The sequence below is a fragment of the Salvia miltiorrhiza genome, chromosome 6 (genome assembly GCF_028751815.1).
Source record: "Salvia miltiorrhiza cultivar Shanhuang (shh) chromosome 6, IMPLAD_Smil_shh, whole genome shotgun sequence".
Taxonomy (NCBI): Eukaryota; Viridiplantae; Streptophyta; class Magnoliopsida; order Lamiales; family Lamiaceae; genus Salvia; species Salvia miltiorrhiza.
Genome location: NC_080392.1, coordinates 38,806,649 through 38,830,037, shown reverse-complemented (window position 1 = coordinate 38,830,037; position 23,389 = coordinate 38,806,649). Strand labels below are relative to the sequence as shown.

At 34.3% G+C, this 23,389-nt stretch overlaps 2 protein-coding genes and 1 long non-coding RNA gene across 3 annotated transcripts; 1 reads left to right on the top strand and 2 right to left on the bottom strand.

Annotated features, from left to right (window-relative positions):
- Positions 1-2,675: 2,675 nt before the first annotated feature.
- Positions 2,676-6,013, bottom strand: LOC130989464 (uncharacterized). Its single transcript, XR_009090613.1, has 5 exons — positions 5,630-6,013; positions 4,862-4,905; positions 3,668-4,240; positions 3,304-3,575; positions 2,676-3,220 (listed from the first exon to the last, which is right to left on the bottom strand). It is a non-coding gene; the product is annotated as an uncharacterized LOC130989464 (long non-coding RNA).
- A 7,734-nt stretch (positions 6,014-13,747) lies between these two features.
- LOC130990891 (uncharacterized) lies at positions 13,748-15,184 on the top strand. Its single transcript, XM_057915119.1, has one exon. It carries the CDS (start codon positions 13,748-13,750, stop codon positions 15,182-15,184), a length of 1,437 nt encoding a protein of 478 aa, XP_057771102.1.
- A 1,577-nt stretch (positions 15,185-16,761) lies between these two features.
- On the bottom strand, positions 16,762-18,198 carry LOC130990890 (uncharacterized). Its single transcript, XM_057915118.1, has one exon. It carries the CDS (start codon positions 18,196-18,198, stop codon positions 16,762-16,764), a length of 1,437 nt encoding a protein of 478 aa, XP_057771101.1.
- Positions 18,199-23,389: the final 5,191 nt, after the last annotated feature.

Genomic DNA, 23,389 nt, shown 5'->3' with positions numbered 1-23,389 from the left:
AAAAATTATTCAGGATAATTAGTGTGGATAATGATGGATTACTAATATTGAATGGGTGTTTGATATCATATCTAATTAATCCTGAAATGTGTTTGGTATCCATTAGAATAGGTTGGATAAACAAATAATATACCAAAAATGTCCTCATCTATTTTTGAAAATCTCATGCGTATCCTTCCACACAATAGCCCAACCGCCCATTATCAAGCCAAATGCTTCATTTTCGGCCCTTCCACCACCCAACCTAGAATAGGAAAAGTCGCAACAGTTGCAGCCGAGAACAAGCGAGCAGGGACAGCCGCCATTGAAGCCGTTTGAAGGTTATCTTCTATTGCGAAAAATGAGTCAAGCAATATGTAAGTCTCCATCTTACCCCACGCTTCATTTCTTTGTTCAGATACAATAATGGCTTCGAAAAATCTTGACATTTCCGTTGGATCGGGGATGAGATAAACTAAGTTTCTGCATTCATTTAGACGTGGCCATTGGTTTTAAAGACACAAAAATGTTCAGATCTGTTCTATGCGTTTTCAATGAACATCTACTAAATTAGTGAAGCTACGTACATTTCATATTATCTGATGAAATGCAGTTCATAATCCCAACTGATGAAATGCAGTTCATAATGAAGTTCATAATGAAATGCAGTTCATAATGAAGTTCATAATGAAGTTCAAATATCTCAACTGCTACTGCTCAATACTTCGAGAAAACTAATGTTTTTTTTGGTGTTGTTTGATGAAGTTCAAATACTTTCGTTAGTATTATCTGATGAAATGCAGTTCATAATGAAGTTCAAATATCCCAACTGCTACTGCTCAATACTTCGAGAAAACTAATATTTTTTTTGGTGTTGTAGCCACCGACGGCGCTACACGTTCTGGGAAGAGTAACAAAACAGATCAAAAACGCCGTTCTTGGTCCACTGATGAAGAACAGGTTTTGATTGCATCGTTGAAGGAGCTCGTTGCACAAGGCTGGAAATCCGACAACGGATTTCGCGGCGGCTATCTCAATAAGCTAGAAGAGTCTATGAGGAAGGTGTTCCCGACCACTGACTTACGAGGAATGCCACATATCAACTCCAAAGTTACAACGTGGAAGAAGACGTACTATTCACTTTGGAACATTCTCAAAGTGAGTGGAGTTGGCTTCAATGTTAACGGGAAGCATATGATAGACTGTGACGACGAGCAGTGGCAAAACTTTGTGGCTGTAAGTACGGTTAATCCCACTACATTTATCTCGATTGTTTGCTTCGCGCGTGCTTGTCTTGTGACTGCTTCTCCATTGTTTTCCAGGCCGATAAGAACGTGACTAATTTCCGTTACAAAAGTTGGTCTTACCTCGAGGATTGGAAGATTATCTTCGGCAAAGATAGGGCAACCGGCGATGAGGCGGAGGACCTAATGGAGGCAGCACATCATATGTACCGGAAGATAGACCTCAGCCAACTTAATGATGGTGGCGACTACCACGTCTCGCTCGAGGACGTATTTGAGAACGACATTTCATGTGACAATGTAAGCCAAACCCGCAATCGGGAAGAGAGCTTACCCGTTGAAAAGGAAGCTCCAACATCAAGCAAGAAACGTCGCCGTAGTATGGGTTTCGATGACAAGTTCTTCGAGGCATTACATGAGGTTGGCCGGGGCACGGAATCGAGACTCGAGACTATATCAAGTCGAATGGGGTATGATTTTGATGTATCAAAGGCGCGCAAAGAAGTGTTTGCCAAGTTGAGTGGTATACCCGGGCTATCACAAGCCGAGAAGTTCGAGATATGCAACATGCTTGCTAAGAAAGTGGAGCTCCTCGACGTCTTTTCAAGTCTCCCCAAAGATGCGAAGGAAGACTATGTGTTGTTCCTTCTTGGTTCGAAGCATAAGTGATTCAAATGCGGTAGAGTCGAGACTATGTGTTGTTCCTTCTTGGCCATCTTTTGAGTATTGAATGCTTGACATTGTTTCTTGCTTTCCATCGTTTTTAGTCGAACCACAGCCGTTGACATTGTTTTAAGCTCTTTTTGGGTTTTGAATGCTTGACATTGTTTCAAACTTTCCATCGTTTTTAGTCGAATATGGTTGACATTGTTTTAAGTTCTTTTTGGTTTTTGAATGCTCGTGCTATGTGTTATTTTTGAAAACTATTGATGAGATGAGCAGTTGCAGTACCACTTGGATAAGTAAGTTTGAAATCAATGATAGTTGAGGATTCTTAACATTCTGCGGATTAGTTTGTTTGGCGATGACTTCGCTCATACCAAAAATGTAGCTTCCAAAGCCTCCTGTTATGGAGAGCACCATTATATAATTCATTTTTCTACGATGAATGCAACTTTCATGAATGGAGAATGAAGGTCTTCGAATTAAAGTTTTAAAAAAAAAACGAATAATAATCAACTTGAATGGAGAATGAAGGTATTCTGCTATCATTTCATGTGTCAAACTTATCAATTATTCGAAAATCTAAGGAATAGTAATAAAAAAATCAGTTTAGGTTTAATAGCTATAAAAAATCTTATATTAATTAGTACTAAAAACTAACAAAGCAACAAAGAACGATAAATAAATGGCACAAAAAGTTCGAACTAAACCCAAAAAAAATTAAATGAAACAACGTAGAATTTAGTACCAAGAACTAACAAAGCAAAAAAGAACTATAAAATGGCATAAATGGCATAAAAGCACGAACATAACTGTTGAAGGTAATTGGTAATGGGTAGAAGAAAACAACCATAGCCACTAAACAAAGAAATTAAAACAAGGCAATTGAAACTTGCAATACGAGGACTAACAACCAATTAATAAGCTGCAAATGTGAAATGTAATTGCGCGAGCATGAGCTACTTGAATGGAGAAGAGGAGGCGCTAGAACTTCCACCGTCGTTCCTTTTTGCGGGAGGATTGCTTGGCCGTTTAAATTTATTTTTAAGTGCCTTCCATGGATGAACCACTTTGCTTTTAAATGGATTTGGAGCGGCCGGCGTAACACTTGAACATGCATCATCCACGAATAGCTTTCTAGCGACTGGTTTGGGTATTGGTGAAGTGACCTCGTCGTCGCTTGTGTGAGCTTGGTTGTTGACGGTTGTCGAGTCGTCGATGACGATGAGTGTATGGGAAAGCTCATTCTTCACGTCATTAATCCCAAACAAATTGCACAAAAGAAAGAACTCCGGCTCACCAACATAGTAATAAGCTCGCGCCAAGGGATTTTCCTTACAAATAATATCCATCAAATAAAAGAACTATAAGAAACATGTCATTTATTTAAGTCCGGCATAATATACAACAAATATACCTTAAACAAGCGTTGCCACACTTCTTCCACAGCGTGAACGAAATTGTTAGCTTGATCATATTGCGTCTCCTTGACGTTACACAACCATTTGAAGCATACATAGCGATCGTGTAGAAAGGCAACCCGCCCCTCCACCTCATTCAACGAGACGTCCGCACTTAATTGAGAGTTTAGCTTTAACATAGCATCAATGAGAGTGTGGGGTGATAGGTGGGGTGGGGTTGGCCGACCATGACACTCACGTACGTGCCGTCTAATGCCCCTAAACAGCCCTATTAACAAGTCACACATCAAATCAGTATACAACACCAAGAACACAAAATATTGGTTTACTAAAAATAATATTGATTCATGTTATTAATACCTTGAACCACCGCCAACGTGGATCATTGCTATCCGCGGGAACAGCCTCTGGCTTAGCTAAGAACAAATCATGTAGCCGTATAATAGCGGCCAAAACGGCGTGTACATAGTGTGATATTGTTTGACCGGATCTCCAAAAATCGAACCGAACTACTCTATTTTTTTTTATGATGGGCTAAAACTGAAAGAAACATTACTACTTGTTCCTCAACAGTAACGAATCGCCCATTAACCAAACCCCCCCGTTCTCGCAAAATAACACAAAGCCTAGCAAAAGTACTACGATCCATTCGAAGGTTGGATATGCAGTAAACATCACTAACACCAAATAAACGGCTTAAATGTTTTTCTTGGTCAGGCAATTTATGGATTATCTCGTATTTTATGGCTCCAAAATCACGCCTTCTTTTGCCTAGCCTAGTCTTATGATAATAGACAAATAATAATGCCACTTGTATCACATGAACTCGCAGTATTTCTTGCAACAAAACAAATTGCATATCACGCATACGAATGTCTTCCTTTCCAGGCATTTTGCGGATTCACACGCAGAAGTAGCAGGTTTCTAAAGAGCCTAGTAGCAAAGAAATAGTTGGCCATTATTAAGCTCATATAATTGAAGTAATAAATATAGTATCACATAAGAAAAAAATCAAATTTCAACAGAATAAACAATCATCATACCAAGGCAGCCAGCCAAGACAGTCAAGCACAAATCATTAATCATACCAGCCCCTATAAATCGTAAGCGCAGACCACCCCTTATAAATCATAAGTCATAAATCATAACAGATATTTACAAACACAGCCAAGCCAGCCAATGAAAAATCAAAAAGATGCCTCAAAAACTCCTTATCAAAGCCTAGGACGTATATTGATTTTCACATGATTCGCCAACACTAACATACCCTTCATCAACGATGCACAAGATACCATATAATCAACGAAACATAGCATGAAAGAGGTAATAACAAAATTCAAACCCCTCATTACCAATTTTCGACCACCAAAACAGGGTATAAACACCAAAAAATAAAACAAAATATCACAAATTGCGAAGAAGCTTAAGATAATATGATCACACCTCAATCATAAAATGATAGCAAGAAATAAATTAAATTGAATGAAATTTGGCCCATAATCAGCAGATCCTCGAATAAAATACATCGTATAAAATTTGGCAAACGGAACTCACCTCTGGGATATCAGGTTTGTGAAGACTTTCCTCTTTATGTTTCCCTACATTTTGTGGTAAAAAATATACGAAATCTGAATTAATGCAAAGAATTGTAAAATTGGTGCTTCTGAATAAACCAAATCACACAGCTTGACTTACGAAAACAAGCATGCAAGGTGTTTTCATAAATATAATCTTCGAAGCTGAGTTTTTTCACTACAATAGATGAGTTGTGATCTTAAAAATACACAAATTCGAGAATTGGGTGAAGCTAATTTTCTGAACCCTAGTGCAGGATATTTTTCAATCTGAAGTCGTAGGGGCAATCGGATGCAGCAACCAGTATCGCATGCTCGATTATGATGAAAATGTCGGAGCTCGCGCTCCGGAAATAATCCCACCATTTCTCGAGACTCACGGAGCCGTCGGCCATGGCAGAGAAATTAAAAATTGAATTTAATTTCACGACCGCCGTCCTCTCTATCAAGAAATGGAGATTCTAATCGGAGCACAGATCAACAAATCGAGCTTTTCGTCAATGAACAGCTTCGAAATTCGATCTCGACCGAAAAGTTTGGTTTCTTCTCTTCCATCACTTTCTGAGGTGACAAAATTTAATAACTGATCGAGAATAGATAAAAAAAAAAGGAGCTAACTTTGGGGGTTGTCAGATTGTTTAATTTAATCAGTGGAGAATTTGGGCGAAAGGTTTTTATTCGATAATTGATGGAATTTCAGAGAACAATATATGTCAAAAGGGAAGGAGAGATATTCTCTCACACTGACCTGATCGGGAGACGACGCTGGTTCTCCGACGTCGCTGTTACAGCCGCTGCGTCCAGATTTCCAATGGGTATCCGTCAATTGCGTTTTGAATTTTCGCCCCCAAAACTTCAGACACAAATGTAGGGAAAAGATGGAGGCGGGGAGAAGGTAGGGCAACAAAAATTATCGAAAATCGTGACAAGGGTATGAAAATGTTAATCCAGATCCACAGGGTAAAAGTTATCGGATGTTGAAGGAGGTATTATTAGACGGGGTTAATCTCACAAATTAAGACCGGGCCCTTGTTTAAACCTGGGCCAGCCGCATAACTCTAACAGAATACCAAACACAGTATAAATCAAGAATAAATTAACTTATACAGGGTATAACCCAATATCAAACAGGCCCTAAGAGTGTAACACAATTACCAATTGGCATCCACAAAGAGTATACCACTTTACTTTTTGGAACATGACCCAAATTTCTTATTTTAACTACAACCACTCATTTATTTATGGCCTCACACACAATTCAATCACAACCACTCGTCTCTACTTAATACACATCTACCAACTATTTTCTTAAAATTCGTGTCCATCAAAAATGTTACACTCTTGATGGTCATAGGGAATATTATTTTTAAGTACAAAAAAATAGTAGTAATAAATTAAAATAATTATTAAAAAAGTTACAGAAAAATCTATTATGTAGAGAAATCAATAAAATTAACTAAATTAAATTGCAACAAATTTTTTTAAAGATTTTTAAAGTATTTAATATCTTTTTTGTTCGAACAATTTTTGTCCAAATAATACTACTCTATTTTGATTGACGTGTCTACGAAGATTGGGTAACAGTAAAAACTCTGATTTTTCATAAAAATTAATAAGCTTTATACTTAATTTATAGAGTAAATGCACTTCACATGTAAAGTAACTCCACTTTCATAGTCTTGTTACTTTTGTAATTATCCTGTAATTGTGCAATTGTGCCTCCTCTATATAATTCGAATCTAAAATTATAAAAATTAAATGCTTACTTTATAAGTTAAGTTACTTTATTGGTTATGGTTTTACTCTGATTTTTCATAAAAAATTATGAACTTTGTTTTAACTTATAGATCCTGCACTTCACACAAGTAACTCCACTTTCGTAGTTTTGTAATTGTCCTTTCATTGTGCCTCCTCTATATTATTCAAGCCCCAAAATTATAAGACTGTAGTTACATTTTGAGTTAAGTAAGTTACTTTATAGGTTAAGGATGTGTTTGCTTTAATACTTCATGTATCACCTTATACCTTATACCTCGTTAATTTGCCTTAACCTAATTGAAATTTTGAGCACGCCGTATAAAATGTCGAGAAACACTCTTTTCCTTGGGCAAGATATATATAGTTTTATAACTAAATGAGAGTATTATAATTTTCTATCACCTTATAAAGTGTGGGATATATTATCATTCAAAATGAAAAGGAAATTAAAAAAAAAAATGTGATTTCTACTCAAGTGATAAATTTATACCTCATTATATTATCTCACTATTTAAAAGTGTAAAAAATATTAAACACACCCTAAGTGTAAGTATTTCATAACTTTTACGTCGAAAAATGATTTTTATTTGATCATCAATCATCCTCGTATTTATATAGTATATGATTATTTATCGTATATTGGATGTAATCATGAAAATACTTATGACACACACCACACACACACACACACACACACACACACACATATATATATATATATATATATATATATATATATATATAGAGGGAGAGAGAGAGAGGGTAGGGTTAATATAAAAACCACTCTTAAGATGAAAACTAGGAACCAATTTAAAGCCATTGATTTAAATAAAATATAGGGCTGAGATTAAACTATAGATGCACAATTTCGATTGCATAGATGCACAGTTTCAATTGCATAGATGCACAATTTCGATTTGCTTGAGTATTTTGCATTGTTGGTTTCAATTGCATAAATTGCATATTTTTTAAGTGCACATTAAAATATAATAGATGCACAGTTTCTTTTGTTGAATAAATCCTAACCATTAGATCTAATATTTAAAAGGTCAAGATTAGGTTCCTAGTTCTCATTTTAACAGAGGTTTTTATTAGAACCTCTTCCTATATATATATATATATATATATATATATATATATATATATATATATATATATATATATTATGACGAAGGTAACATGAGATAGTAGCAATATACTCTCTCCACCCCAATTAATTTGATCAAGAGTATTTTTTTTTTTTGAGTCGTTCTAATTAAATTGATTAATTTCCTTATATGAAATAAATATAAGGAGCTAAACATACTTAAAATTTTAATTTCTTAAATCTCGACCTGAAAAGAAGTTGATCAATTTAGCTGGAATAGAGGAAATATATAGTTTTTGTAATTGAAATTAAAATGGAATTGGACTTATATTGAAGTGTAGAATGTGATCAAATAGAAGGAGCTAAACTAATAAGGACAGTGGTGTTGAGTTAAGTCTGAGAATTATTCAAACATGTGGTGTGCTTTGTGGAGTGGGTGGAGAAATGCACATAAGATTTTGGAACTCTTTTGCCTGTTTGTTTTCGTTTATATTAATATTGCTGCCTTTATTTCTCAATTTTCTTGGAGTTACATCACAATGTTTTGGCAGCGTTTATATTAATATTGCTGCCTTTATTTCTCAATTTTCTTGGAGTTACATCACAATGTTTTGGCAGCAATACTGAGTTTGAAGATTCAAATGTAATATAGTTCATATTAGTTAATGTACGTAGATTTTTAATACTTCTAAGATAAAGATATAGTACTCCATCCGTCCCACTTATCTTGGCACTTTTATTTTGAGCATCAAAATAAAAAATAAAGAGTTAAGAGTGTAAAGTGGGTGAAGATCACTTGTTTAATATGTGTAGAGAAGGTAGGAACCACATACTGTTTTTGGAAAGTGTAATTATAATTGGGACAAACTAAAAAGGAAAGTGTGCCAAGATAAGTGGGACGGATGGAGTATATCTATTATATAAAGAGCTACATATTGGAGAACTCTCCACTATTCTCTATCCTATATGACACTCTCACAATTAGTATTTAATTCACTCTCAATTCTAAATTTCTACACTATATGACATTTTTACATTTATTTTGATCTATCCCACATTGAATTTATACTAAACTTCATCAATTCACAATCTAAATAAAGGCTCAATCTCCATGAATAAATTAGTTCATCTATCTTTCCCACATTGATATTCTGTTAAATTTAATCATGGAATAATCTAGATAAAGAAATACTTATAATATCTATTTCAAATAGATAGTTTTCCACATTATTTTTGTAATTGCAATAGTTTTTCACATCAAATTTATATTAAACTTCATAATTCGAAGCTTATGAAAGTTGTAATTAGATTTCAATATTTGCAAACCTAAATAAAAGTATAGACATTTTTGAAAAAAATAGGTTCTTCAATTGAATTTGGTTGTATAAAATAAATAAAATAATACTTCAATTTATTTTAAAGGGTTATTAGCCCTTAAATACACCATCTTTGGGGGTAGTTTGGTTTTACACATGAACTTTAAAAGATGTAAAAAAATACATGAACTTTAATGTTGTAGCAATTTTGCCACAAATTCAATTTTTGCTCAAATTAAAGCTAACGTGGCAAGTTGAAATATCGACGTGTATTTATCGGACGTTTTGAAAAATGACATTGTATAGGGCATCTCTAAAAGATTTCGTATAAGACATCTCTAAACCTGTGAATCATAAGATTTTTATAGAGTTCGAATATCTAATATATGAATTTGTGATAAAATTACTATAATATTAAAGTTTATGTATTTTTTACACTTTTCAAAGTTCATGTGTAAAACCAAACTACCCCCAAAGTTGGTGTATTTAGGAGCCAATAACCCTATTTTAAATAAATAAGTTATTCAATTGAATTTGGTCATATAAAATAAAGAAAATGATACAAAGATATATGTAAAATAAATAAATTCTTCAAATTAATTTGGTCATGTAAAATAATTTGAAATAAATCTTCATTCCCTCATTAATCTCATAATGATATATCTAAATTTATCTATTATATAAAGAACTATATTGATGTGTGTATTCTAGTTGTTCATATTCTTTGACTATTTGTGTTTTAATGAAATTTAATATATACAAATAGGTGATTTTTGATGCAGGAATTGAAGAGTTTTGAAGTCATCGGGATCAAGTGAAAGAAGGACGAAAAAGAAGGGATTATAATGCAAATTTAAGAAGAATTCAAAAAAGTATAATTTCTCAACAACAAAAAAAGTAGTATAAGAAATTGGAGTATAATTTACTATGTCACGGTTAGGGATGCCAATCCAGTCCGAAACCCGTGGGCTAACCCGATTAACCCGTCAATCCGAGAGGGTTAGGATTGAAAATTTTCAACCCGATAAAAATTACACCCAACTAGCCCGTAACCGAATAGCCCGACACCTGATAGGTTCAGCCCGACTAACCCGATGGGCTAGCCCAAAATCCGAATACATAACATAAAATATTTAGATATAAAAATTAAAAAATGACAAAATATAATAAAGTCTCATCATTACATTTTTCTGTATTTTTGAGATGCTCTGATTCTATAAGTTCAAACTATTATTGGACATTTTATTATTTTTTCTTTAACAAAGTTGAACATTTTATTATTACCAACTTATTTTATATGTTATGTAATCTTGATTTTTTCTTCAATATCTTATATGTTTACATTATATTTTTGATTTCTATGTATATTTTATACATTATACATTAGATCATTAAAAATAACAAAATAAAAATGATTATTTTATTTTTACGCCTTTAACTCGATTAGCCCAATGGGCTAACCCGAAATCCGAACATTTAAGGTTATGGTTGAAACTTTATAACTCGAAAAAATTCTCAATCCGATTAATCCGCACTCGATTAGCCTGAAATCCGATAGAGCTGGCCCGAAACCCGATGAACTGGTCCGATTGACATCCGTAGTCAGGGTTATAACTTGAGTAAATGGGCTTTAGCTTAACTTTGAGCCCACTAAAAAATGTGGCCGATGACATGAGATGGGATCTTTGGTTTATTAGGTTGACTTTTCTTTAGCAATAGAGGAAGCTACAGACGTATTAGGACTTGGATTAGATCTTCATAACACGTTTGGACTTTATTTTATTCATTTAGTTCGTATTTTTGTTTTAATTTGGAGATTTCGGTGACAAATTTTATTTAATTTATTTCTTTAGATTTTATATTATTTTTTCTTTCTTTGATTTAATTATGTTTTATTTCAATAGTATGAATAGCTAATTTTCTTGATTCGGTGAGAATAATGAAACATTAGTCCAAAATCTGTATGACTTAATTGTTTGTTAATTGATTCAATTGGATTATGATTTATTTCCTGAGAGTTCTTTAATTTGGTTTTTTTAGTCTGATCATCTTAGATTAATTCAGATTAGTGTCATTGACAGATAAATTATTACTTGCGTTTCTTGGATAATTTGTCTAAATTGGGTTTCTTCATCTTAATGCTATTGAATATTAAATCTAGGTCTAGCGTCTATAGCTTGCTTGTGTTTTAATAAGGGAAATAGTTAGGTCTGACGTCCACAGCTAATTATCGATAAAGTAAGTGAGAATTGGGGTACATCCGCTGTATTCACGGTATCCTATAACTGGTTGGTCCATGAGAGTTAATTTATCTTTGCGTCTATGATCGGGATAGTGACTAGTGTGGATTTATTCGAAACGAGTTCGTTTTATTCTTGATGTATCTCTTATTTTCTATTTACTTCATTATTTTCTTAGTTAATTATCAATCTCTCAAATCTAAGGCGTGGTGGCTACACCAAATTTGATTTTTAGGAAATTAAGTGCATTTATCATTAGCATTTACCCGTTCTTTATGGTTCGCCCCTGCTTATTGCTATACTCATTTAATTTTTGGTAAGATTACAGGAATTATTTGGTGGTAGACGACGATCAACATACATATTAGAGAGTTCTCCGCTATTCTCTATCCTATATGACACTCTCACAATTCGGTATATGCTTATATGCTTCACTCTCAAGTCTCAATTCTACACTATATGACATTTTTCATTTGTTTTGATCTATCTCACGTTGAATTTATACCAAATTTCATCAATTCATAACCTAAATAAAAGGCCCTATCTCCATGGATACATTAGCTCATCTATCTTTCCCACATTGATATTCTATTAAATTTAATTATGGGATTTACTCTTGTGAATTCCGAATTGTAAAGTATATTTCTTTGATATTATGAATTTTTAAGTTTGTGATTACGAATCTGATACATGGTGTTAGGAATTAATTTGTTATATGAATGTGAATTAGTTTTGTTCTAATCTTACGAATTTTTAAGTTTGTATTAAAAAATTGATTCATGGTGAATGGAATTAATTTGTTATATAAATATGAAATTATAAATCTGAAATAATTTTCGTTTATAATATTACGGATTTTTAAGTTTGTGATTACGAATCTGATTCATGGTGCTAGGAATTAATTTGTTATATGAATCTGAATTAGTTTTGTTCTAATCTTACGAATATTTTAGTATGCATTACGAATCACATGATGATGCATAGTTTTGTGAATGTCAATTTTTGGATTACGAATTTTTTTGATGATACAAGAAAAAATTTAATTCTAGGTTAGATGTGTTTAATAGGAAAAAATTTAATTCTAGGTTAGATGTGTTTAATAGGTGGGGTAACGTGTTTAATGATTAATGAATAAATGAAAAAAAAAAAAAGATTTGGTCACTAAAACAAGAAGATTTGACGAAAATAAATAGGAAGAAAATTACTAGCTTGTCCTCTACATCATTTTCTTATTTTATTTAATAAATTATTAAGCTAATTTCAAGCCATTAGATCAATCAAGATCTAATGGACAAGTTTCATCCATATATATATATATATATAGGGTTGAGTTCAATAGAGAATTATCTTTTTATTCATCATGAACAAATCTATATAGTTTACGAACAGATCAACATAACTAATGAGCATACGTATTTAGTAAAAATATAGAAAAACTCGCCACCATCAGGATTCGAACCCGGGGCAAATTGTTGTTCATGCGGTACATTGATCTGTTCATTAAAATTATAAATCTGTTCATTTTTATTTTGCGAATTCTCTATTCTCTACAATATTTAGCTTCTCTGTTGAACCCTTCTCTCTCTCTCTCTCTCTCTCTCTATATATATATATATATATATATATATATATATATATATATATATTATCATATGTTTATTAGAGATGAAATATGAGAAAATATTGAAAAGTATTTTCACACCACTACTCAAAGATAATATTATTCAATATTTGAGAAAAAAATGAGTGAAAATGAGTTACCCGATAAAATATTTCATCATGAGCAGAGAAACTTTTCTATCATATAATTTTGGGTTACCATATTCGCAGCCTTACAATCAAAGCCCAATTGCAGGATCCAAATAAATTTGCCTATAATGGGCCAAGACAATTTAACGGCCCACTATTAACTATTTAATATAAGTATTGGTCAAATATTATTCATATTTAAGATTAACTGGTATATCCCATAAGGGTGATTTTATTCATAGCCTCCAAATATCTCATTATAGCCTTTTAACAAAAAATATACTCCCTCCGTCCCACCGTTTGAGTCCCCTTTCAATTTTCACACATATTAAGAAAACACATTTAATTTTATGTAGATATATTAATTTATGTGTTTTTTGTCTATTATACACTTATTAGTGGTCAAAACTTTATCTTGTAATTTATTTCGTAGTTTTTATTTTATCCTCAACTTTTGTGCATTTGACTACTTAAGATTCATGAATTTCCTTTCATCTTTCCCCTCTTTCAACTTTTTGACGCACTACAGTTTCAAAGCAAAATTTTGCTGCTAAATTAACCTGCTAAAATGAAAACTTTTTGATAGGCAAAAGGCGCCAACTTTTTCCTGCTAAAATGAAAACTTTGGCTCCAAATTAACCTATAATATGATTTGAATTCTAGGCAAGGATTTATAAATAACTACAGATGTGATTAAACAAAGAAAGTTAAGAAAAATGAGCTCTTCAGAAAATATTTCCATTGATCTTAATATTTTGCCAGAAAATCTCGACCCATGTTCAGAACAAGATACTCAAAATATTGAGAGCATTAGCAACTCTACGTCAATGTTAGAGTGTAGTGACAATAGACGTAAAAGGAATTTTCTGTCAAACCAAACAAAGAGAAGTATTTACCAAATGTTGCTTGAAGAAAGTAGAGATGGGAAGATTAAGAGAGGTGTATTTTCAAAAGTTGCAGAAACATTTTCAGTGTGCAGGAAAACTGTATCTCGAATATGGTATGCAGGAAACGATGTTCGTAGTCGAAGTGGTGTTGCTCCCGATTTTTCATGCAAGTTGCCGAGAAGTAATGGACGCAAAAGAGTTGAATTGAGTTTAGAACAAATCAAAGCCATTCCGCTCCGACGTCGAACAAATATAAGATCGTTGTCAAAGGCCTTGGGAATGTCAAAATCAACTATCCATAGAAGAATTCAAGAAGGATATCTCCGACCACATTCAAATGCTGTGAAACCAAAATTGACAGAGGAGAACAAGAGGTCCAGGTTAGAGTTTTGTTTGTCTATGATTAATAGAGATGTGGCTTTATCTTCCCTTATGTTCAATAACATGCATGACGTTATTCATGTCGACGAAAAATGGTTTTACATATCCAATACAACACAAAAATATTATCTCCACCAAGATGAGAGTGAGCCATATCGAGCATGCAAAAGTAAAAGATTTATCTTCAAAGTGATGTTCATGGCTGCTGTTGCCCGGCCACGTTTCGATAATGCGTCGAATAGTTTCTTTGATGGGAAACTCGGAATATGGCCCTTTGTTTACAAAGAACCAGCAAAGCGAAACAGTAAGAATCGTGCTTCGGGTACATTGGAGACGAAACCAGTTGTATCGGTTACTAAACAAGTGATTCGAGCAGGGTTTCTTGAGAAACTTTTGCCAGCAATAAGGGAGAAATGGCCGTCTCTAAATGGTAGAAGAATCTATATCCAACAAGATAATGCGAAACCTCATTTGCATGTTAATGATCCTGAGTTTGTGGAGGCTGCAAGACAAGATGGGTTCGACATTCATTTGTGTTGTCAGCCAGCAAATAGTCCCGATTTAAATGTATTAGATCTAGGATTCTTTCGTGCTATTGATTCACTTCAACATCAAGAGGCTCCATCTACAATTGATGAGTTGGTTTTAGCAGTTCAGAAGGCCTATGATATATTTCCGGTGGAAGAGCTCAACAACGTCTTCTTGACGTTACAATCTTGCATGGTCGAAGTGATGCGAACTTTAGGTGGAAACGACTACAAAATTCCTCATATGAACAAGAAAAAAATGAGTCGAGCAGGACAATTACCAGAGACATTGGAGTGTGACCGTAAGATTTTTGATGATGCAAAACTCTTTTTGGAAAATAGAGTTGGTGATCAGTGAGCCGACAAATCTTAATTTTGTATTGACTTCAAAATTTAGAGTATCAGTTTTATTTTATGCTTCTTGATTATGAATTGATGAGTTGTCATATTTCATGCCCTGTACAATAGATGTTCTGCAAATAACTATTCATTCAAAGTAAGGGATTTCATAACATTAATTAAATGAAATGAACAATGGAGGAATAATAGTAGCAATAGCAGTAAAACAACGTCCACATAAAATTTCAAAAGCAAGAGAAGCAAATAACCAAATTAGAAAAATTTGGGGAAGTATATCTTCAACATTTTTTGAATAGTACGTTCTCGTTCTTGAGCTAGTGAAATGTAACCCTCTTCTTGTGGTTCGGCATTGAGATCAAGTAATGGCCTCATGCTTGTTTTGATAGCATCATTTGTTGTTGGAGCTTTCGCACCACTCTTGTTGGTAGTTGCAACCTGATTTAAATCTTCTTTCAATATGGGATCTGCCATTGCATTTGTCTAACAAATCTTGTTAGAGTATTTATAAAATAGAGTGTTTATGGGTAGAGAGATGAAACATCAATTTTCGATTCTTTTCTTATTCCCTTTAATCTATTTAATGTAGATAACATTAAGGAAGATGCATGTATTTAATCATCTCACTTAATCCTATGTTTGACTACATTAAGTGAAATATTGAATAAGGTTAGTTTAGTAAAATAATATTTTAATTTAATTTAAATTTAAGAAGTGGACTATCATTTTGGGACATCCCAAAATAGAATAAGGGACTCAAACGGTGGGACGGAGGGAGTAATTAAATTGTTAATGTATATACTCCCTCCGTCCCACCGTTTGAGTCCCTTATTCTATTTTGGGATGTCCCAAAATGATAGTCCACTTCTTAAATTTAAATTAAATTAAAATATTATTTTACTAAACTAACCTTATTCAATATTTCACTTAATGTAGTCAAACATAGGATTAAGTGAGATGATTAAATACATGCATCTTCCTTAATGTTATCTACATTAAATAGATTAAAGGGAATAAGAAAAGAATCGAAAATTGATGTTTCATCTCTCTACCCATAAACACTCTATTTTATAAATACTCTAACAAGATTTGTTAGACAAATGCAATGGCAGATCCCATATTGAAAGAAGATTTAAATCAGGTTGCAACTACCAACAAGAGTGGTGCGAAAGCTCCAACAACAAATGATGCTATCAAAACAAGCATGAGGCCATTACTTGATCTCAATGCCGAACCACAAGAAGAGGGTTACATTTCACTAGCTCAAGAACGAGAACGTACTATTCAAAAAATGTTGAAGATATACTTCCCCAAATTTTTCTAATTTGGTTATTTGCTTCTCTTGCTTTTGAAATTTTATGTGGACGTTGTTTTACTGCTATTGCTACTATTATTCCTCCATTGTTCATTTCATTTAATTAATGTTATGAAATCCCTTACTTTGAATGAATAGTTATTTGCAGAACATCTATTGTACAGGGCATGAAATATGACAACTCATCAATTCATAATCAAGAAGCATAAAATAAAACTGATACTCTAAATTTTGAAGTCAATACAAAATTAAGATTTGTCGGCTCACTGATCACCAACTCTATTTTCCAAAAAGAGTTTTGCATCATCAAAAATCTTACGGTCACACTCCAATGTCTCTGGTAATTGTCCTGCTCGACTCATTTTTTTCTTATTCATATGAGGAATTTTGTAGTCGTTTCCACCTAAAGTTCGCATCACTTCGACCATGCAAGATTGTAACGTCAAGAAGACGTTGTTGAGCTCTTCCACCGGAAATATATCATAGGCCTTCTGAACTGCTAAAACCAACTCATCAATTGTAGATGGAGCCTCTTGATGTTGAAGTGAATCAATAGCACGAAAGAATCCTAGATCTAATACATTTAAATCGGGACTATTTGCTGGCTGACAACACAAATGAATGTCGAACCCATCTTGTCTTGCAGCCTCCACAAACTCAGGATCATTAACATGCAAATGAGGTTTCGCATTATCTTGTTGGATATAGATTCTTCTACCATTTAGAGACGGCCATTTCTCCCTTATTGCTGGCAAAAGTTTCTCAAGAAACCCTGCTCGAATCACTTGTTTAGTAACCGATACAACTGGTTTCGTCTCCAATGTACCTGAAGCACGATTCTTACTGTTTCGCTTTGCTGGTTCTTTGTAAACAAAGGGCCATATTCCGAGTTTCCCATCAAAGAAACTATTCGACGCATTATCGAAACGTGGCCGGGCAACAGCAGCCATGAACATCACTTTGAAGATAAATCTTTTACTTTTGCATGCTCGATATGGCTCACTCTCATCTTGGTGGAGATAATATTTTTGTGTTGTATTGGATATGTAAAACCATTTTTCGTCGACATGAATAACGTCATGCATGTTATTGAACATAAGGGAAGATAAAGCCACATCTCTATTAATCATAGACAAACAAAACTCTAACCTGGACCTCTTGTTCTCCTCTGTCAATTTTGGTTTCACAGCATTTGAATGTGGTCGGAGATATCCTTCTTGAATTCTTCTATGGATAGTTGATTTTGACATTCCCAAGGCCTTTGACAACGATCTTATATTTGTTCGACGTCGGAGCGGAATGGCTTTGATTTGTTCTAAACTCAATTCAACTCTTTTGCGCCCATTACTTCTCGGCAACTTGCATGAAAAATCGGGAGCAACACCACTTCGACTACGAACATCGTTTCCTGCATACCATATTCGAGATACAGTTTTCCTGCACACTGAAAATGTTTCTGCAACTTTTGAAAATACACCTCTCTTAATCTTCCCATCTCTACTTTCTTCAAGCAACATTTGGTAAATACTTCTCTTTGTTTGGTTTGACAGAAAATTCCTTTTACGTCTATTGTCACTACACTCTAACATTGACGTAGAGTTGCTAATGCTCTCAATATTTTGAGTATCTTGTTCTGAACATGGGTCGAGATTTTCTGGCAAAATATTAAGATCAATGGAAATATTTTCTGAAGAGCTCATTTTTCTTAACTTTCTTTGTTTAATCACATCTGTAGTTATTTATAAATCCTTGCCTAGAATTCAAATCATATTATAGGTTAATTTGGAGCCAAAGTTTTCATTTTAGCAGGAAAAAGTTGGCGCCTTTTGCCTATCAAAAAGTTTTCATTTTAGTAGGTTAATTTAGCAGCAAAATTTTGCTTTGAAACTGTAGTGCGTCAAAAAGTTGAAAGAGGGGAAAGATGAAAGGAAATTCATGAATCTTAAGTAGTCAAATGCACAAAAGTTGAGGATAAAATAAAAACTACGAAATAAATTACAAGATAAAGTTTTGACCACTAATAAGGGTATAATAGACAAAAAACACATAAATTAATATATCTAAATAAAATTAAATGTGTTTTCTTAATATGTGTGAAAATTGAAAGGGGACTCAAACGGTGGGACGGAGGGAGTACATTTTTACCCTCGTGCAAATTCCACTAACGTGTTGCCCTATTTCCCTGAAAAAATGTATAGCCCCCAAACTTGAAAGCTGGGACAAAAGAACAAACGAAAATGGCTTCTCTGAGCAGCAAAAATAGCTATTTCAACTAGATTTAGAACGCGGCAGCCATAGCTACAGTGGTGCAGGCGGCGCCACCAGCAAAGAGAAGGAGGATAGCAGCGTCTACTCCAATGTCATAATGGGTTATTGCAACTTTCAGTTCTATTTTATTATCGGCGAAAATGTTTTCATTCGTGGCTCATAGAATTAGAAGACGAGGAGGCCGTGGAATTTCGGCAAGCTTCATCCTCTGATCATTCTTTCGAATTTTACTATTTGAAGATTCGAAAGGTGAAAATTTAAATATAAATCTCTCGTTTAAATTTATTGTTCAATCTTCTAATCTGATTTTTGAATTTTCCCAATTTTGAAGAAATGGGCGATGATTTGTTTGAATTTCCAGAAAACACTCAACTCAAGTTTAATTTGTCTTGGACATTTTGGCAGCTTAGTTTGATTTATAAAATTACTTTTCTTTTTCAACAACCAATGCTAGAGAGAAATAACGGTGTTTTAATTTGCAAAAAGGGGCTATATATTTCATGGGAGTTGGAGAAACTTACGGTTTACCGAATGACTTATCATTTTGCTAAAAGAGGCTATATATTAATTGTGGAAGTAGTGAAATGATAAGGGTAAAAATGTATATTAATTAATATTTTAATTAATGTTTTTAATAAATGGCTACAATGAGAAATTTGGGGGCTATATATAAAATTACCCATCCCATAATTGCTACTTTTAAAATATGGATTCGTAAAATATTGGGCCTATGCAGTAAGGATCCAAACAGACTAACTGCCAACTTGTTGGATCATATTTGTGCTAGACCAATGGTGCGTAGTCTCAGTTGTGATAAATTGACAATCCACAAAATTCAAATAGATTTACAAAAAAAAAAAAATATTTACAACACATTATTCATAAAATCGAAAACCTTATGTAAATAAATACTATGTGAGTATTGTAAAAAAGTACGTGTTCAATCCTGCCTACGTTTTGTAATAATAATAAGGGTTAATTGTCGTAAAATCTATACACTTTCATAGATTTTGATTTTTTTTCATGACCTATGAATTTGGCTTGAAAATCTATGAATTGAAAAATTATTTGGGATTTTCTCACGGCGACGTTCTTTGATCAAAATATAAGTGATGCGGGATCCTACGTTTAAAATATAAGTGATGCGGGATTATCTACACGTAGTCACACGTCGAAAAAAAATTACGCATAGGATCTTATGTCACTTATATTTTAATTGGAGAACGTCGCCATCGAAAAATTCCGAATAATTTTTCATTTCAGGATAAATTTAATGATTATGAGAGAAAATTAAAATCCGACAATCATCCCTAATAATAATAGTTCCTTCCCTTTTTCTCATGAATTTAAAGTTGAATAATGTTAAAATTTGAGATTATTAAGTTAGACTATAATATTGGGAGATGCAAAAATAAATGGCTACTACTTTTGCATTACTATTCAGAATTGGCAAAATACATGACTTTATTTATCTTCATTATTACTCAGGATTTTCAAATCCTAAGCTCCCTACTCTTTTAATCAGGTATAAATCAAATAAGTTATCTTATATAAATTGTAAAAATAATAAAGAATTTTAAGATATTTCAAAATTTCTAATCTATTTTAATAAATAATTTATATATTAACTTTAATATTTTTGTCTGTCTTTTTCTTTTAGATGCAATATTCTTGTCTATCTTAAACAATCCTAAATAGGAAATGTCGTCGAAATTAAACTATTAGAAATTTCCAAACGATTCATGAACTCCCCTAGTGGCTAACATTAATCCACAATTTTGGAATTAAAAACATGCATAGGATCATTACTAATTCAATTGAAAATTTAATGGGTAATAGGGTGTCAATGTATGATGTTCTATTTTTAATATTCACTTTTGAAATTGTGGGTTGTGGGTGGGGTAGATGTTAGCTACGATGGTGGCAAATATGAAAGTGGGGTGAAATATTCTAATATTGATTGGTAATGTGGATTGTGGTATGTGACATTATAGGTTTGATACCCATCACATGAAAATGTCCACATTTATTTGACATTTGTACTCTCCACTTAGGTCTTTCCATATTGACACAACATTCATTTCTTTACTCCTAAAATGCCCTATCAAAATTTGTCCTAAAAAAGTCCAGGCCTAGCTCAAGTGGCAAAATCGAGACATTCAAAAACTCTCATTTGCAAGAGGTTTTGGGTTCAATTTCGCCTGCATACAAGTTACTTATTTAATTATATATTAGATACCTCTTATAATTCTAAAAAAAAATTATTCTAAAAAAATGTCCTATCAAAATAAGGGATGTAAAGTTATTAAATTTGTTGAGTTACACTTTTTAAAAATAAAATAAAATTAAATTAGTAGATGACACCATTATACGCTTATGCAATATAAATATTATCTCATATCCGCTAACTTTTTTTTTTTATCAAGAAAAAGAAATTGGATAAAAGTATGGTACCAGGGGTGCCCAAAAGTGGTTACAACAATTTGGTAAGAAGGTCATTTGAGCTCCAAGAAGAGAAACTCAAACCTTTTTCCACAATACCAAACTCGTTATTCCAACTCCAAATCCTAGCTTTAATTTCCAAGATCACACTATTGATTGTCCACAATCTACACTCGAAGCGACTTTCATTCCTCCGTTCCCACAACACCCAGTTGGTGCACATCCAAATCGCCTTGGGCAGGTTCTCAATCTTTTTCTCCCTTCCCATGTGAATGAACCAAGCGAAGTGAGAGACGATATTCCTAGGTCTCGCTGAGATGATCCCCATCCACCTTTGCACTCCATCCCACACCCTTTCGGATTTCGGGCAAAACAGGAACACGTGCTCAGCCGATTCGGGTGAATGAAAACAAGCGTTGCACATCATCTCCTCCGTTGTCAGCGACACATTTCTTTTCCCCAGATTGTCGCATGTTGGGATTCTATTTTTCAGCATCCTCCACTAGGTCTCATTGATGACTGCCGGCTCGTTTGCGTTCCTTGAGGCCTTGATTGCCAAGAAGGCAGTTTTTATAGAAAATCTGCCATCTTTAGCTCCACACCAAGTCCATTCATCATCGGCTCCTGTGCTTGGAAAAAAATCAGAAATAAAAGAAAGCAGAGAGTTAGTCGCCCCCCGTTCTCTATCGAAGAGCTCTCTTCTCCATTTCGGCTCCCATATCCACCTACCATTTTCCCACCTGCCCAAGTCACTCACAAGAGCCTTCCTATTTTCACACAGAACGAACAACCTAGGGAAGATAAATCTAAGGGGTGTCGTCCCTGCCCATGGGTGGAGCCAGAATTTAGTTTCTTTTCCCTCCCCTAATTTGCATTTGATGTTATCGAAGAACCACCTCTCTTTTGAGCACCCCCCTTTAGCCAACACTAACGCCCACCACCCGTTTGCTAACTTATTTTGTCCCGCCCAGCTCAACCCCCCTTCTCCCCACTCCAACTCCCCATAAATAGATCTCACGACTTTAACCCAAAGCAAATCTCTCCCGTTTAAGTAGCGCCAAATCCACTTCAACACCAAAGCATGATTAAACCACTCAATATTTCTAAAACCCAGCCCCCCTCCCCTCACTTTTGTCAAGACATAATTCGCTCCATTTCACCCAGGAAATTGCCCCCGAGCTCCCCTGCCCACCCCAAAGAAAATTCCCAAGAAGAGAGTTAAGAGATCTCACAGTGATTTTTGGAATGAAGGAAAATGAAAGCTGGTAAATTGGAATAGCTTGTAAAACTGCTTTAACCAAGGTAATACGCCCTGCCAGCGAAAGTTTTCGGTTCTTCCACCCGTCAATCTTCTTCTTCACTTTATCAACGAGATAATTCCAATCCACCACACTTTTGAATCTGCCTCCAACCTTGATGTCCAAATACTTGAACGGAAAGCTCCCCACTGTACAATGTAGCTCTCTTGCCAAGTCCTCCAAAGTGGTGTTATCAACCCCTATTCCCATAAGGCTGCTTTTATTGTAATTAACTGCAAGGCCGGATAAGAACTGGAACAAAGTGAGGATATTCCTAACTGCTGTGATATTCCTGTCATCATTCTCCAAGATAAAAATCGTGTCGTCCGCGTACTGGAGGTGTGAAAGCATGATTTTCTCCTTGCCAATAACTGCCGGTGTCATCAGCTGCTTTGTCGTTGCTCTTTCAATCAAGGAGTGTAATCCTTCAGCCACAATAAGGAACAAAAAAGGTGACATTGGATCCCTTGTCGAAGGCCTCTTTCTAATCTGAATTCCCCGGAAGGAGATCCATTAATCAACACGTTTGCAGAGGCCGACGATAGGCATCCATAAATCCATTTTCTCCAAGTAGGGTCGAAGTTGAATTGCTCGAGCATTGCGTCGATGAAGTCCCATTCAACTGAGTCATAGGCTTTGGCGAAGTCAATTTTAAAAATCAGCCTTCCGGTCCCCTGTTTTTTTGCTTCAGTGATAGCCTCATTGAGAATCACAACCCCATCCAAGATGAACCTTCCAGTAATGAACCCGCTCTGGTTTTATGAGATAATAGAGCTCATCACCGTTTTCATCCTTCCCGTCAAGATCTTCGCTATAACCTTATAGAGACTACTAATGAGAGAGATAGGTCGGAATTCTTCAAGTGAGCAGGCCTCCTCTTTCT